General features: G+C 39.3%; 2 protein-coding genes across 2 annotated transcripts in view; both read left to right on the top strand.

Annotated features, from left to right (window-relative positions):
• Window positions 1-16,008, top strand: part of LOC121901528 (NLR family CARD domain-containing protein 3-like) — a 481,268-nt gene that overhangs the window by 376,700 nt on the left and 88,560 nt on the right. The window lies entirely within an intron of this gene.
• tgfbi (transforming growth factor, beta-induced) overlaps window positions 1-16,008 on the top strand; it is a 36,688-nt gene that overhangs the window by 9,120 nt on the left and 11,560 nt on the right. The window contains exons 3-10 of the mRNA XM_042418380.1: window positions 7,593-7,657; window positions 9,109-9,266; window positions 10,861-11,025; window positions 12,160-12,306; window positions 12,761-12,902; window positions 13,048-13,260; window positions 15,377-15,514; window positions 15,640-15,782. Coding sequence (XP_042274314.1) covers window positions 7,593-7,657; window positions 9,109-9,266; window positions 10,861-11,025; window positions 12,160-12,306; window positions 12,761-12,902; window positions 13,048-13,260; window positions 15,377-15,514; window positions 15,640-15,782 — 1,171 coding nt within the window. The remainder of the gene's footprint in view (window positions 1-7,592; window positions 7,658-9,108; window positions 9,267-10,860; window positions 11,026-12,159; window positions 12,307-12,760; window positions 12,903-13,047; window positions 13,261-15,376; window positions 15,515-15,639; window positions 15,783-16,008) is intronic.

The following is a 16,008-nucleotide window of genomic DNA, read 5'->3' as shown; positions in this document are numbered from 1 at the left end:
CGGTCTATAAAATGGTGAAACGTTGATCAATGTTTCCTCAAATATTCAGTTTACCGTCACAGAGACTAAAGAAACCAGAAAATATTCACATTTAAGAAGCTGCAATCAGAGAATTTGGACATTTTTTTCTTAAAAAAATCACTCAAAACAATTAATCAATTATCAAAATAGTTGGCAACTAATTGATTACTGGACTAATCATTGCAGCTGTAGCAGACTGAGCTGTCTGTAGTGAAGCTGCTGTGACACTCTGATCTGCTTCCATCCAAAACTCTGAGTCTAAAAAGTCTTTCAATTTAGACTTAAGACTCTTTTTAGCCAAACTTTGCTGCTAACGGGATATTTTGTTTGTTTGTTTTCCTTCAGTTAAATGTGAAATGGGTTTAAAATTGAGTTTATTATTATAATTTATGCCCCCTTATGGTTGATGAGTTACTATAACACAGAGTCTCCTGCAGTTTGAGTGTTTAGGTCAATAAAGCTCATCAATGTATGCTGAAGCTTTTACAGTAAAACCAGCAAAGAGGCTAAAATGGCGTCATGTGACCTCTGTAGTTTTAACCTGAAGGTGAGAGTGTGTTTTATCTGTCAGGCAGGTAAACAGAGACTCTCGTAGTCAGAAAGATGAAAACGATCACCGTCTTGATAGAGGTTGACAGGACTGATGATAATAATCAGGTTACATTTTAAAGCGAAGCGTCTGTTTAGTTTCAAACATCTTTAACAGAAACCTGCAGCTTCTTCTTCTCTGCCTCTGCGGCAACAGTCTCTTCTTTCTTCTCTGAACCAAAGTTACACAACATGGCTGGAAAAGTCATTTAATCTTTGAGAAGCTTTTCTCAGCGACTCCTCAGGTTTAGTTTGGAGCCGTTTCATGTTGGAGCGAATCAGAGAAACAGAGTGAAGGTCGAGTCTGTGCTGCAGCGTCCGGAGTCCTGACTGATGTTAAAGCTGCTGGAACGTTTCCATCGGGTAGCTCGACCCCGCCGGCTGAATTACTGCGACCTCGCTCTGTTTGTTTTGTCAGAAATCCACGGCGGCCATCTTTGTTTATGTGGAGAACAAACGGGAGTCAAGTTTCCATCTGGTTTGATAATCAGTCCAGCGTGTGTGCCAACACACACACACACACACACACACACACACACACACACACACACACACACTCGCAGTAGCTGATCTCCATCTGTTTACATTTTACTGCCGCGGTGATACGCGGCTGCAGGAGCTCTGGGAGTTTTTCCTTCTTCTGTCTCCAGACGTTACATTTTCTTTTATTAAAGCAGCTGCTGCTGACAGAGATGCAGAGACCTGGACTGAAGTCAGACTGAAACTTAAATTCTCACTTTCACTGTTAGGAAATATAAACTATAATAATACAGCAGCGTTTGTGCAGATTTTCACATTTTTAAAACCGTTTCTGGACACATTTGTGGAAACAGTTCGCTCAGAGGCATCAGAGTGAAGAGACTGTTGAACTCCTGCACTTACAGTTTAGTTTCTGATTGGTTCCCTGCAGGGATCAATACTGAGTCCACATGTTCAAACTCTTCAACAGCAACAATTCAGGATCAAACTGTGACACATTTGCATAGTTTTCACACAGAAAGCATTCAGTGACTACAGCCTTCAAATGCCCTCAATACTTTTCTCACCTCAAACACAAACAAGCAACAAAACATTTGACATGTTTACATCCTCACTTCCAAACTCTTCAGTTTATGTTCAAACACTAACATGTATTCATACTGAAATACATCTATATTCAACCAAAACACAAGACGAAAGCTTCCTGCTGCGTTTCTATGACTCGTTCCTGTAGATACACTGTAGTACGTTCTATAGAGAGCTACACATCTGACTGTATTTACACAATATACACATTTATACACTATCAACCATTAAACTACATAAACACTATATACACATTTATACACTATCAACCATTAAACTACATAAACACAATATACACATTTATACACTATCAACCATTAAACTACATAAACACAATATACACATTTATACACTATCAACCATTAAACTACATATAAACACAATAAACACATTTATACACTATCAACCATTAAACTACATATAAACACAATATACACATTTATACACTATCAACCATTAAACTACATAAACACAATATACACATTTATACACTATCAACCATTAAACTACATAAACACAATATACACATTTATACACTATCAACCATTAAACTACATAAACACAATATACACATTTATACACTATCAACCATTAAACTACATATAAACACAATATACACATTTATACACTATCAACCATTAAACTACATAAACACTATATACACATTTATACACTATCAACCATTAAACTACATATAAACACAATATACACATTTATACACTATCAACTATTAAACTACATAAACACAATATACACATTTATACACTATCAACCATTAAACTACATAAACACAATATACACATTTATACACTATCAACCATTAAACTACATAAACACAATATACACATTTATACACTATCAACCATTAAACTATATAAACACAATACACACATTGACAGATTTTTCTGCACCCGACACACGAGTGTGAAAACCTGCGTGAAGAGAAGAAGAACCAAACTCCGACGTAAATGACCTCATATTGCTTTCAGTAAACCTTCAACTGATTTATGAACATCAGCAGTTAAAGATGGCAGCTGTTTCATGGCCTCCTGGGGGCTGGAGGGTCCGGTGTTGGGGGGTTTGGTGTAGGAGGGTCTGGTGTTAGGGGGTCCGGTGTTGGGGGGTCCAGTGAGGGGTCTGGTGTTGGGGGGTCTGGTGTTGGAGGGTCCAGTGTTGGAGGGTCTGGTGTTGGAGGGTTTGGTGTTGGAGGGTCCGGTGTTGGAGGGTTTGGTGTTGGAGGGTTTGGTGTTGGGGGGTCCGGTGTTCGAGGGTCCGGTGTTGGAGGGTCTGGTGTTGGAGGGTCTGGTGTTGGGGGGTCCGGTGTTCGAGGGTCCGGTGTTGGAGGGTCCGGTGTTGGGGGGTCCAGTGTTGGAGGGTCTGGTGTTGGGGGGTCTGGTGGTGGAGGGTCTGGTGTTGGGGGGTCTGGTGGTGGGGGGTCTGGTGGTGGGGCAGCGCCACACAGCTTTCCTCTACAGGTTTTGTTGTTTTGTTTGTGTACCAGAACATCTACAATATTTCTGCAACTAACGATTATTTTCATTATTGATTAATGTGACTGTTTGTTTAGTTGTTTGATCTATAAAATGTCAGAAAATAGTGAAAACTGTTGATCAGTGTTTCCCAAAGATGACGTTTACTGTCATAGAGACGAAAGAAACCAGAAAATATTCACATTTAAGAAGCTGGAATCATTTTCTTCTTCATTTTCTTGAAAAAACGACTCAAAAAGATGAATCAATTATCAAAAGAGTCGGCGATTCATTTAATAGTTGGCAACTAAAAGACTAATTGTTGCAGCGTTCGGCTCATCAGAGATCCGCCAAACATGCCAGCGAGTTTCCTTATGTTCATCCATAAAGGACTGACAGAGTCCTGCCCGTATAATACCTGATAAAGTCCAAAGTACAACAAAAAAGACATAAAAAACATTCAAAACCATCCAGATTTGGATTTAGATTTAATATTTATCTTAATAAAAGCACATATATGTATATATGTGTGTATTATTCAGTTTCTTTTAGTTGTATTTAAAGATTAAAGCTGAAACTTGTGATGTAGTGACAGACGTTTTATAAAGTAAGTTTATAAAGTGTTTCCTGCTTCGTTTTCCACAAAGTGCTTCATGTTCCTGTTTCCTCCCAAAGAAAACATCTGAATATGATGCAAGCAATGGAAACACTGAAAAACATGACTGAGAATTCATATCTGGAACATAGCAAAAACTAACAATTATTGTCATTATCGATAATTTTCTCAATTAATCATTTGGTCAATAAAACATCAGAAAAGATGACGTCATCATTTTGTCCAACCAGCAGTCAAATATAAACAAATATTTGATTTACAGTCATTTATGACCAAGAGAAGCAACAAATTCTCACAGTTGAGAGACTTGAACCAGTAAATATTGTTTGAAAAATGACTTTAAAGCTTCACTACAGTCGGACGAAGCTGAGCTGAAGCTGCAGAGTCTCTGACTGTTAAACACATCAGATTCATTCATCATAAAACTGAACAGATTCATTCTTTTACTGTAAAAATTGAATATTTTTACACGTCGCACATGAATAACGAGCGGCTATTTTAGCTCAAAGTTTGTGTGACGAGCTTCTGAGTTTATTATTAATGATGATGAAAGTTATGTTTTGATGTTTTCTGATCACTGTCGACTCTTAGAAAACCCTAAAACATCCCATCACATCCTTCCGTATAAATATATACATACAGACAGGTGACACATTAAAGGAAAAACCAACATGCAGTGTGTCAGTAAGGTGTTGGACCATCAGAACATCTTCAGAGCTCCTTTATTGATCCTACAGTCTCTGAACTCTTCGTCATCGTCAGCTGGGTTGAGATCTGATGACTGTGAAGGTCCTAACATATGATTCACATCATTTAATACTCATCAAACCATCCTGGAAGAGACCACTCCCATCAGGATAGACATGTTTCATCATAGGATTAAAGCTGATCACTCACAAATACTTTGTATTGATTAGCAGTGACCCTTCCCCAAACCATGCCAGCATAACAGAGCCCCCAGACCCCCTCACTGTAGGGGTCCAGCATCCAGACCTGGACCAGGTTTTCCTTTAATCTGTCACCCATGTGTATATATACATATAGACAGACGGTTATTTATCCTGAGGATAATTCACGTATCATAGCAACAACATACAAGCAGCAGATCATAAACTGGTAATACAGCAACATAAAGAGAAACTAATTCAAACTAAATTGAGTTGCAGTGACTCAAAGTGACGCTGTTAGTACAAAACTTTATAATAGTACAGTATAAATAATTAAAATTAAAATGATAAAATAAAAAACTGAGGATATTTACTTGTTGCTAAGTCGTCCAGTCACCTGACGTTTATTTTGTAGCAAGCAGGAAGTGTTTTTCCTGGCGGTGGGTGTGCGTCCCCCGTCGGTCAGTCAGGCGTCTGACTGCAGATTCTTCTTCTCTCGGAGGAAATGAGCTTTATGAGCCCACACGGCTCAGCCACATTTATTATGGAAATCTCAACAGGAAGTGCTCAACCTACACGCTTCATTACAGAACACATGTGAGTCAGACGCTTTCCAGGCGGGAATCAAACCCGAGACCCTCCGAGAGAAAAACACTCCTCAAAGTGGTCTGAACACGTTTAACATCAACTCAGCAGCAGTGCAACAAGTACTGAGATACTCTACTGCAGTAAAAGTACTCATAGTTAAAGTATTGCAGTAAAAGTACATAAGTATTATGAGCTTGATGTAGTTAAAGTATTGCAGTAAAAGTACATAAGTATTATGAGCTTGATGTAGTTAAAGTATTGCAGTAAAAGTACATAAGTATTATGAGCTTGATGTAGTTAAAGTATTGCAGTAAAAGTAGTGGTTTGGTCCCTCTGACTGATATATTATTATATATGACATCATTAGATTATTAATAGTGAAGCATCAGTGTTAGAGCAGCATGTTACTGTTGTAGCTGCTGGAGGTGGAGCTAGTTTACACTACTTTATATACAGTTAGCTAGTTTAGTCCAGTGGTTCCCAACCTAGGGGTCGGGCCCCTCCAAAGGGTCAGCAGATAAATCTGAGGGGTGGTGAGATGATTAATGGGAGAGGAAAGAAGAAAAAACAAAGTTCTGATACACAAATCTGTTTTCAGTTTTTGGACTTTTTCTCTAATCTTTGATTTTTGCTGAAATATTGGATCATTTGAACATTTATTGAAATGAAAGCATGTGAGAAGTTTAGAGGGAAAAATCACTATTTGGTGGAGCTGTTAACAACTCATAGACATGTGAAATGTGACCCCGACTACACACTGCTTTTTGTAAGACGTCAAAAGACAAAAAGGTTGGAAACCACTGGTTTCATCTTTAACAATGTGTTGTATTTTAAAAGCTTGTTATATTATCCATTGTGTCAAATCTTCATCTGAAAAGTAACTAAAGCTGTCAAATAAATGTAGTGGAGTAGAAAGTACAATATTTCCCTCTGAAATGTAGAAAATAGCATCACATGGAAGTACTTGAGTAAATGTACTTAGTTACTTTCCACCTCTGGCAAAAAGCACCATATCTCCTTGTTAGTTTACTACAACAGAGGATTTTGTTTCTCCAAACGTCCGTCTGACCACTAGAGGTCACTGTGACTCTCAGCTTTGTCCTCCAGATAATCAGAACAATATTTATTTCATGTAAACTGGTTTATTATGGGAAGCTCGTTGTTTATGTTCTCATGGAAACGAGTCTGAACCTGAAGAATTTCTCATGTTATGTTCATTATTATTATTTTACACGTGGAAACAGTAACTTGAACTAAATAACTTTATTAGCATCATTATACACAGACAGGAATTTATGTGTCTCCTGCAGCAGAAACGTTACAGAGAAGTTTACGAGCTTCTGACGGGGAAAACTGAGAGTTTATGGTTTTTTAACCTGAGGCTCAAATCTTGTTGGAGTGAAAGACACGTTAGTGAAGAAGAGGAGGAGGAGGAAGAGGAGGAGGAGGTAGACTGATTCTGTCCAGGTAGAGCAGGCGAGACAGAAAAACACAAAGTGGAAGACATGAAGCTTTCAGAGGATGAAGGACAGGAAGTTTGATAGGAGAGGAGGAAAGAGGACGGAGAGTTTCCTGATGTGTCTTCATGAGGTTGTTTAAACTGGGTTTCAAGTGAACAGCCGAGACACGTCGCCGTTCATGCACGTGTCCATCATGTGTCTCCAAGGTGTCCAGCTGCCCTCTTGTGTTGAGATTTCGTTATGATTACGTTACGTTACATCCGCTAGAAGGTCAAAGGGCCCAGTCGTTACGTCAGTCTGTTCTGAGAAGATCTAACCTACACGTACGAACTGTCCCAACTGTTGAGAGGACAAAGTCATTTGGTGTTGGCGCACTGTCACCATAACAACCACCACGTCCTCGTCAGGGACACATCAGGACACATCAGGACGCATCAGGACGCATCAGGACACACCAGGACACATCAGGACACATCAGGACACATTGCATTTACACTACAAAAGATATGTGGTCAAATGCGTCCTAGACCAACTCGGCAAGTGGTTTGAGTGACACTCGTGTCCACTTCACTTCAAGTGTAAACAGGGTTCATGTGTCCTGATGTGTCTTTATGTGTCCTGATGTGTCTTCATGTGTCCTGATGAATCCTGATGTGTCTTCATGTGTCCTGATGTGTCTTGATGTGTCTTCATGTGTCCTGATGTGTCTTCATGTGTCCTGATGTGTCCTGATGTGTCTTCATGTGTCCTGATGTGTCTTCATGTGTCCTGATGTGTCCTGATGTGTCTGTATGTGTCCTGATGTGTCTTCATGTGTCCTGATGAATCCTGATGTGTCTTCATGTGTCCTGATGTGTCTTGATGTGTCTTCATGTGTCCTGATGTGTCTCTGCTGCAGGGTGATCACCTATGAGTGCTGTCCTGGTTATGAGAAGATTCCTGGAGAGAAGGGCTGTCCTGCAGGTATGACCTCTGACCTCTGACCTCTGACCTCTAACCTCTGACCCGCCACTAAATGAAAAAGAGTTCATGTCAATACTGAGATAAAAGCAGACAAACACACTGAAATCTCTTATTGTAACAAAAGACAGAAAAGTTTATCAGCAGCCTGCAGGGATTCACTGATGCTCTGCTGTTTGTTTGCTAATCAGACGTTGTTCATTTATAAAAACCTAAATGTTTAGTTTTCAGTTATATATAAGCATTTATTTAATGCACATTTGTTTTTCCATCTACTTCCTCATGACTCATGTAAATCTCATCTGCTCTTCAGAGGATTTCCAGCAGAATTTTCCAACGAAACAGACACAGATTATGTCGTTAGTAAATCCAGCAGAACATATGATCAGAGTCTGTTAATGTTTCTGCAACATTAAATAAGAGGAAACAAACTGCGACTCCAGCTGCTGCGTCTGTTTAATAAACACTGAACAGCGCAGTAGTGATGTATTTAAAAAAGTATAAGTTTAACGAAATGAACAAAAGAACAGGCGGTGAGTTTTTGTCTCCAACTTTCAGTTTATTATTCATTTAATAATCACTTCAAAATGATTCATCTTGTGTTTGATGCAGAATGCGTCACAGCTGAAGACAACATTCATTCATAAATAATAATTTGCTTAAAAACACCTACAGACACAGAGATTCAGTGATGAACTCAGCTGTTAGAGCTAAAGCTCGTCATCAACATCACGTTTGAAGATGCAGCAAAGTCACATAAACTGGTTTTTCATTTCGTCATGGACGTATGAAGGACAACATGTGTGTTTTTCCCCTGAACTTTAATCAAAAATGGCAGACAGGCGGTTTGGTCTCCAGCCGACAGATCTACTGCTAATTGTTGCAGACAGTTTCTCAAACAGCAGAAAAGCGACTATTCAAATCACAAACGCTTTGTTGATTTTGACATTTCTAATGCAGAAAAGTGAAATATTGCAGAGATTTCTTGAATTTGTGTTTATTACTGTGATTGATCTGATCTATAAATTTTCTCACGAGATCAAACTAAAAGTCGTCATATAAAAGCTGCTGTGACCGAACTCTGACCTCTACATGCAGTGATGTCACTGTTGCATTGTGGGTGTTCTGCTCTGACAGTTTGTTGATGACTCCGGTTCCTTTTAGCTGCAGCTGGCAGAGTATTTGTTGAGTTTGAGTGTGTTTGTCTCTGTGTGTGTTTACATTCGACTCATCATTCTGTTGTCCTGATTTTACATATTGTCATCTTGCTATTTTGGTCTATAAACACCACGTCTGTTTCCTGCCTGTCCGTCCTCTGTTGCTCCTCCTGAAGGGTTTGTGGGGAGATTGTTCAGAGGATGATGTATGTTGTACAGATTGTAAAACCCCTTCAGGCGAGGTTGTGATTTGTGATGTTGTTCTATATAAATTAAACTTGACCTGTGTGGTTGCAGCGCTTCCTCTGGTGAACATCTACAACACGCTGGGTGTAGTCGGCGCCACCACCACACAGATGTACTCTGACCGCGCCAAACTGAAGGAGGAGATCGAAGGTCCGGGCAGCTTCACCTTCTTCGCCCCGAGCAACGAGGCCTGGGCCGCCCTGCCGACAGTCAGTACAACAACATCAATCAGTCCTACTGACAAGTACAGTAGTGGAAAGTAACTAAGTACATTTACTCAAAACTGTACTTAAATACAGTTTTGAGGTACTTGTACTTTACTTGAGTATTTGAGTGATTTTTCCCTCTAAACTTCTCACATGCTTTCATTTCAATAAATGTTCAAATGATCCAATATTTCAGCAAAAATCAAAGATTAGAGAAAAAGTCCAAAAACTGAAAACAGATTTGTGTATCAGAACTTTGTTTTTTCTTCTTTCCTCTCCCATTAATCATCTCACCACCCCTCAGATTTATCTGCTGACCCTTTGGAGGGGCCCGACCCCTAGGTTGGGAACCACTGGACTAAACTAGCTAACTGTATATAAAGTAGTGTAAACTAGCTCCACCTCCAGCAGCTACAACAGTAACATGCTGCTCTAACACTGATGCTTCACTATTAATAATCTAATGATGTCATATATAATAATATATCAGTCAGAGGGACCAAACCACTACTTTTACTGCAATACTTTAACTACATCAAGCTCATAATACTTATGTACTTTTACTGCAATACTTTAACTACATCAAGCTCATAATACTTATGTACTTTTACTGCAATACTTTAACTACATCAAGCTCATAATACTTATGTACTTTTACTGCAATACTTTAACTACATCAAGCTCATAATACTTATGTACTTTTACTGCAATACTTTAACTACATCAAGCTCATAATACTTATGTACTTTTACTGCAATACTTTAACTACGTCAAGCTCATAATACTTATGTACTTTTACTGCAATACTGTAACTACATCAACTACATCATGAAAATAGTCCCCAGAAAATGCACCATTTCCTCCTGTGTATTCGTTACTGAGCCTTTTTTACACATGAAAACAGTATTTGTGAGCTGTTTGTTCTGAGTCTGTTGGGTGCTTGAATATCTGCTTGAGGGTCTAGTTTAAAAATAAAAACTTCTGAAGATCCTCGTTTGTTGACAAGAAGAAAAATATAGAATTACATCTGACTGATCTTTAATTAATTGAAAACGCAGACAGCTTGTGTGTATGTTCAGGATTTTATTGAATGTTTTTGGCAGGCCATACTGTAAATATCTTACATAAGACCCTAGCAACCTCCTAGCAACCAGCATCCTACCAATAAAAAACACCAACACCACCACAAGAAACACCACAATAACATCCTTCCAACTCAATTTTTAAACCTTTATTTAAACCTCTGAAGCTTCCCAGTACAACCAGTCTGATGTGTAAACCAAAAAACAGCTTAGAGTCCAACACCTTACTCAAGGTTGGGAGGGACAAGAGCTGCTATTTTTTAACTTTCCAGTCACATTTCTAACCTTCAGGTCACCACTGGCCCTTAGCAACAACTTAGAGACCACCTAGTAGTACCATCAACAGTACGACTGCTGCTACTGCCAAACAACACACACAATCCACCGAAATCCACAGAAACTACCTATTAACAGCATCACCCACCCGAACACCAGCTGGAACCATCACCAATGCAGATGAATGACAGCAGTGATGTATAATGATACGCTGATTCTGTGCTGCCGTCACGCTGCAGGAGATCCTGGACGCCCTGGTGAGCAACGTGAACATTGAGCTGCTGAACGCTCTTCATTACCACATGGTGAACCGCCGGCTGACCTCCGAGGAGCTCAAACACGGCTCCTCCTTCGCCTCCATGTACCAGGACTTCCACGTCCACATCCACCACTACACCAACGGGGTCAGTATTGCATCACACACACTGTGACATGTGACTTACACTCTGTAGATCAGGAGAACTACAAGTCTTAGAGGTCCACTCACCAAATTTCCAACTTATCAAAGGTCCATTAAAGCTGCATTATGTGATGAGAGCTCTGTATATGAACATTATTTCTGTATTAGTAAGAGACATGACTTCTTTGTTGTGTAACCAAGTCCTTAAACTTGAGCATAAAAAGTGATGTGAAAGTGGAGACACTGGTGTAAATGATCCCTACAGGATTTCTGAGTTTTTTTGTGATTACTGCAGCAGCTTTTCTCAAAAATTGCGATACAGTTTGCCATGTTTATGTCTCTTTTTGCAGTAAATTTTTGCAGGAATTGGGAAAAATTACCAGCAAAGGAAAATAATGTGATTTTTTTTAAAAAACTCGTACCAATGAAGAGTCATATATAATGACTTCCTTGGATAAAAAGCATCCTGAATATCACAGAAACAACTATATTTCAGTGTTAATGTTTAATGTGTTTTCTGAACATGAGAACCATGAGGACTCAAAGTTCTGTAAAAAAGAAAATACTTTAGTTCCATTTATATCCTTGCTGAATGCGATGACGTCGGTTACCACAACAACAAACGCCACAGTTGGTCCAAATCACAAACGTCTGTTGATTTCATGTGGAAAAGTTGCTGTAATTTAGCAGAACTGCAAGATCTTGCAAATATTGCAGATTTGAATTGAATTAGTGTTAATTATTGCAATGGCAGAATCCCGGAGGGATTGATCAGTGAGTTCTTGATATGACGACTTCAGCTGGTTCAGTTTAGTGGTTCTTCATGTTTTTTGGATAGTTTTGTTCAGAACAGGCGTGTTTGATGTCACAGTGATGCATTTTGGCTGCTGTTTCATTGCAAATCAAACACAATGGTCTCTTACTCTCTGCAGGCAAAATTAACATGATTCTTCTCCAGTTTTTGTTCCTCATCTTGACTAACGTGTTATTTAGATCCTGTATCTGGAGCTTATTGAGTTTATTTGCTGTAGAGTTTAGTTTCACATCTTAAATATGTGAAGTGAAGCTGCAGGTCTGACAGTTGTTTGTGTACATTGATCAGATTTGTAGAATAACAGATTTCTGATCGCCTCCTCAGATTGTGACGGTGAACTGTGCTCGTCTGATCAAACCCGACCAACACGCCACCAACGGCATCGTGCACGTGGTCGACCGTGTCATCACCGCCATCACCAACAACGTGCACACGCTCATCGACGTCGACGAGGACCTGGAGACCCTTCGTGTAAGTACATCTGTCAATATATCAATATATCGATCAGTACTCCTGCAGGCGGCACATTAACATAGTTGGAAATATGGACAACGCTAATTGTGATTGGTCCAAAGTTGTGCTAATTTAAAAAATGTCTTTCTGCTCTTAAAGAGACAGTTGAGGTTATTGAGTCGTTATTATTAGATTAGATAATTAGATAAGAAATGTTTATTGTTATAACACAAAACATTCTTGTTATTTCATGAAATCAACATATCTCATTAAAACAAACGTTTCTCCTTATAATTAATAAATTGGTTTGTTGTTACAACAACACCCTGCCTCAAGAGACAATACTGTAGCATACATCGTCTATAAAAAGTGAAAATGCTGGTTAACGCGGTTTGATTACATAAAATTTCTTGTTATAACATAAAAAGCAACTTGTTATAACAAGAAACGGACTTCCTGTTGTGTGTTTCAGACCGCCATCGCCGCTGCTGGTCTGACCAGTATTTTGGAGAACGAGGGTCAGTACACCATCTTCGCTCCCACCAACGAGGCCTTCGAGAAGATCCCTCCGGAGACCCTGAACAGGATCCTGGGAGACCCCGTAGCTCTGAAAGGTGACCAGCAGGAGGCGCTCTGACTCTCAGCTGCTGTACATCAGACTGGAGACTGAAAGCTGTTCGATCACGTTTATGACTGACAGTCGGCTGATGAACTTGACTTTGATGTTGTCCACATGTTTACCTGTCTGCCCCCCCCCAGACCTGCTGAACTACCACATCCTGAAGAACATGCAGTGTGCGGAGTCCATCGTGTCAGGGACGCCGATGGAGACGCTGCAGGGCACCGTGCTGGAGGTCGGCTGTGATGGAGACCAGTTGACTCTGAACGGGAAGGCCATCATCACCAAGAAGGACCAACTGGGAACCAACGGAGTCATCCACTACATCAACGAACTGCTCATCCCCGACTCAGGTACTAATACTACCAATACTACTAATACTACAATACTACTAATACTACTGATACAACCAATACCCCGAATACTACCAATACTACCAATACTACAATACTACCAATACTACTAATACTACCAATACTACCGATACTATCAATACTACTAATACTGCCAATACTACCAATACTACTGATACTACCAATACCCCTAATACTACCAATACTGGGAGTGCTACCAGTACTGTGTTTAATACTGAGAGAACCACTACCAAAAAACAGTACAATACATCCAACTAAACCAAAATAAACAAAGTCATCCACTACATCAACAAACTGCTCATCCTCGACTCAGGTACTAATATCACCAATACCACCAATACTACAATACTACTAACACTACTGATACAACCAATACCCCTAATACTACCGATACTACCAATACTACTGATACTACCAATACTACCAATACTACAATACTACTAACACTACTGATACAACCAATACCCCTAATACTACCGATACTACCAATACTACTGATACTACCAATACTACCAATACTACAATACTACTAATACTAGTGATACAACCAATACTACCAATACTACAATACTACTAATACTAGTGATACAACCAATACCCCTAATACTACCGATACTACCAATACTACAATACTACCAATACTACCAATACTACCAATACTACTGATACTACCAATACTACCAATACTACAATACTACTAATACTAGTGATACAACCAATACCCCTAATACTACCGATACTACCAATACTACAATACTACCAATACTACAATACTACTGATACGACCAATACCCCTAATACTACCGATACTACCAATACTACTAATACTACCAATACTACAATACTACTAATACTAGTGATACAACTAATACCACTAATACTACCAATACTACTAATACTACTGATACGACCAATACCCCTAATACTACCGATACTACCAATACTACTAATACTACCAATACTACAATACTACTAATACTAGTGATACAACTAATACCCCTAATACTACCAATACTACCAATAGTACAACACTACTGATACTACCGATACGACCAATACCCCTAATACTACCAATACTACCAATACTACTAATACTAATGATACTAGTAATACTACTGATACTACCGATACTACTAACACTACCAATACTACAATACTACTAATACTACTGATACAACCAATACCCCTAATACTACCAATACTACCAATACTACCAATCCTACCAATACTACTAATACTAATGATACTAGTAATACTACTGATACGACCAATACCCCTAATACTACCAATACTACCAATACTACCAATACTACTAATACTACTAATACTACTAATACTACTAATCCTACTGAACCAAATCCTATCTGAGCGTCAGTACTAATACCAAAGTACTTTTTTAAATATCTTTCTATGAGAAATTGAAAATGTTTCTGTCCTTTATTTCATTCACAGAAATGAATTTGTTGATAAAATAATTTAAACTGATTTAAATCGGTAACCAGTCACCATCAGACCACAGAAGAAGAAGATCAGTCTGTTCTCTACTGCTTGTGATACTCAGCGCTGCGGACGTACAGTATGTCAGTCAGCACTGAAGTTTGATGCGAAGCTGCAACTAACGATTATTTTCATAATTGATTCATTTATCAATTATTTTCTCCATTAATTGATTAGTTGTTTGGTCCATAAAATGTCCAACTCAGAGATATTCAGTTTACTGTCACAGAGACTAAAGAAACCAGAAAATATTCACATTTAAGAAGCTGAATCAGAGAATTTGGATATTGTTTCTTACAAAGTGACACAAAATGATTTATCAATTATCAAAATAGTTGGAGATTGATTTTCTGTCGATCGACTGATAGATTAATCATTGCAGCTCTAGTTTGATTCTCCGTCCAACTGACAGAATAAATAAATAAATCGACAGTACAGAACTTGGTATCAGTATACTACTGATACTGCATCAAATACTCAGAGTACTACTGTCCACTGTTACCACCCAGCAGTAACAGTACTAACAGCAGTAGTTACTTGCAGTATTATTGTCATGGTTATTTGTTGTAAAAACTTACTTATACTCTTTAACTTGCAGCCAAAACTCTCCTGGAGCTCGCCGAAGGTTCATCCGTTGCCACGGCAACCAGGCTGTTCATTGAGGCCGGTCTGAGCTCTCACCTGAGGGGCTCCGAGGCGCTGACCTTGCTGGCTCCTCTGGACGACGGCTTCAAAGGTAAAACTCTCTCTACGTTCCTTAAACTCTCAGCGTCTCGACCTTTTTACCTCCAGAACGCAGGTCAGGTCTGGGCATGAGCAGTAGCAGACTGCTGTCATGTGATCCGTCTGTTTCTCTAACAGGCAGTCTGACGATGACGCCCGACATGAGGAAGCTGATGACCAATCACATCCTGAAGGAGCAGCTGTCCTCTAAGGCTCTGTATCACGGTCAGGAGCTGGAGACTCTCGGAGGCCTCAAGCTGCGAGTCTTCGTCTACAGAAACGTAAGAACGAGTTTCTTTGACTTGTTGACTCCTGACTGGATCTGCAGCGGCACAAGAAACGTTTACAGATATTTCTTCTTCTTCAGGTGTTTTTGGACAATATGTCTGTAGTCAGTTTAACTTTGAGCTCTTAAAAAACACTTAAAAACACCAAAGGTCTGAATTTACAGATAAAAGCTGAGTTTGGTGTGACTGTCAGGTGTCGACAGCGACGCTGATGATGGAA

This window comes from Thunnus maccoyii, chromosome 8 (genome assembly GCF_910596095.1).
Source record: "Thunnus maccoyii chromosome 8, fThuMac1.1, whole genome shotgun sequence".
Classification (NCBI taxonomy): domain Eukaryota; kingdom Metazoa; phylum Chordata; class Actinopteri; order Scombriformes; family Scombridae; genus Thunnus; species Thunnus maccoyii.
Note: the sequence above shows the minus strand (reverse complement) of the source record. Positions and strands in the feature narration are given on the sequence as shown.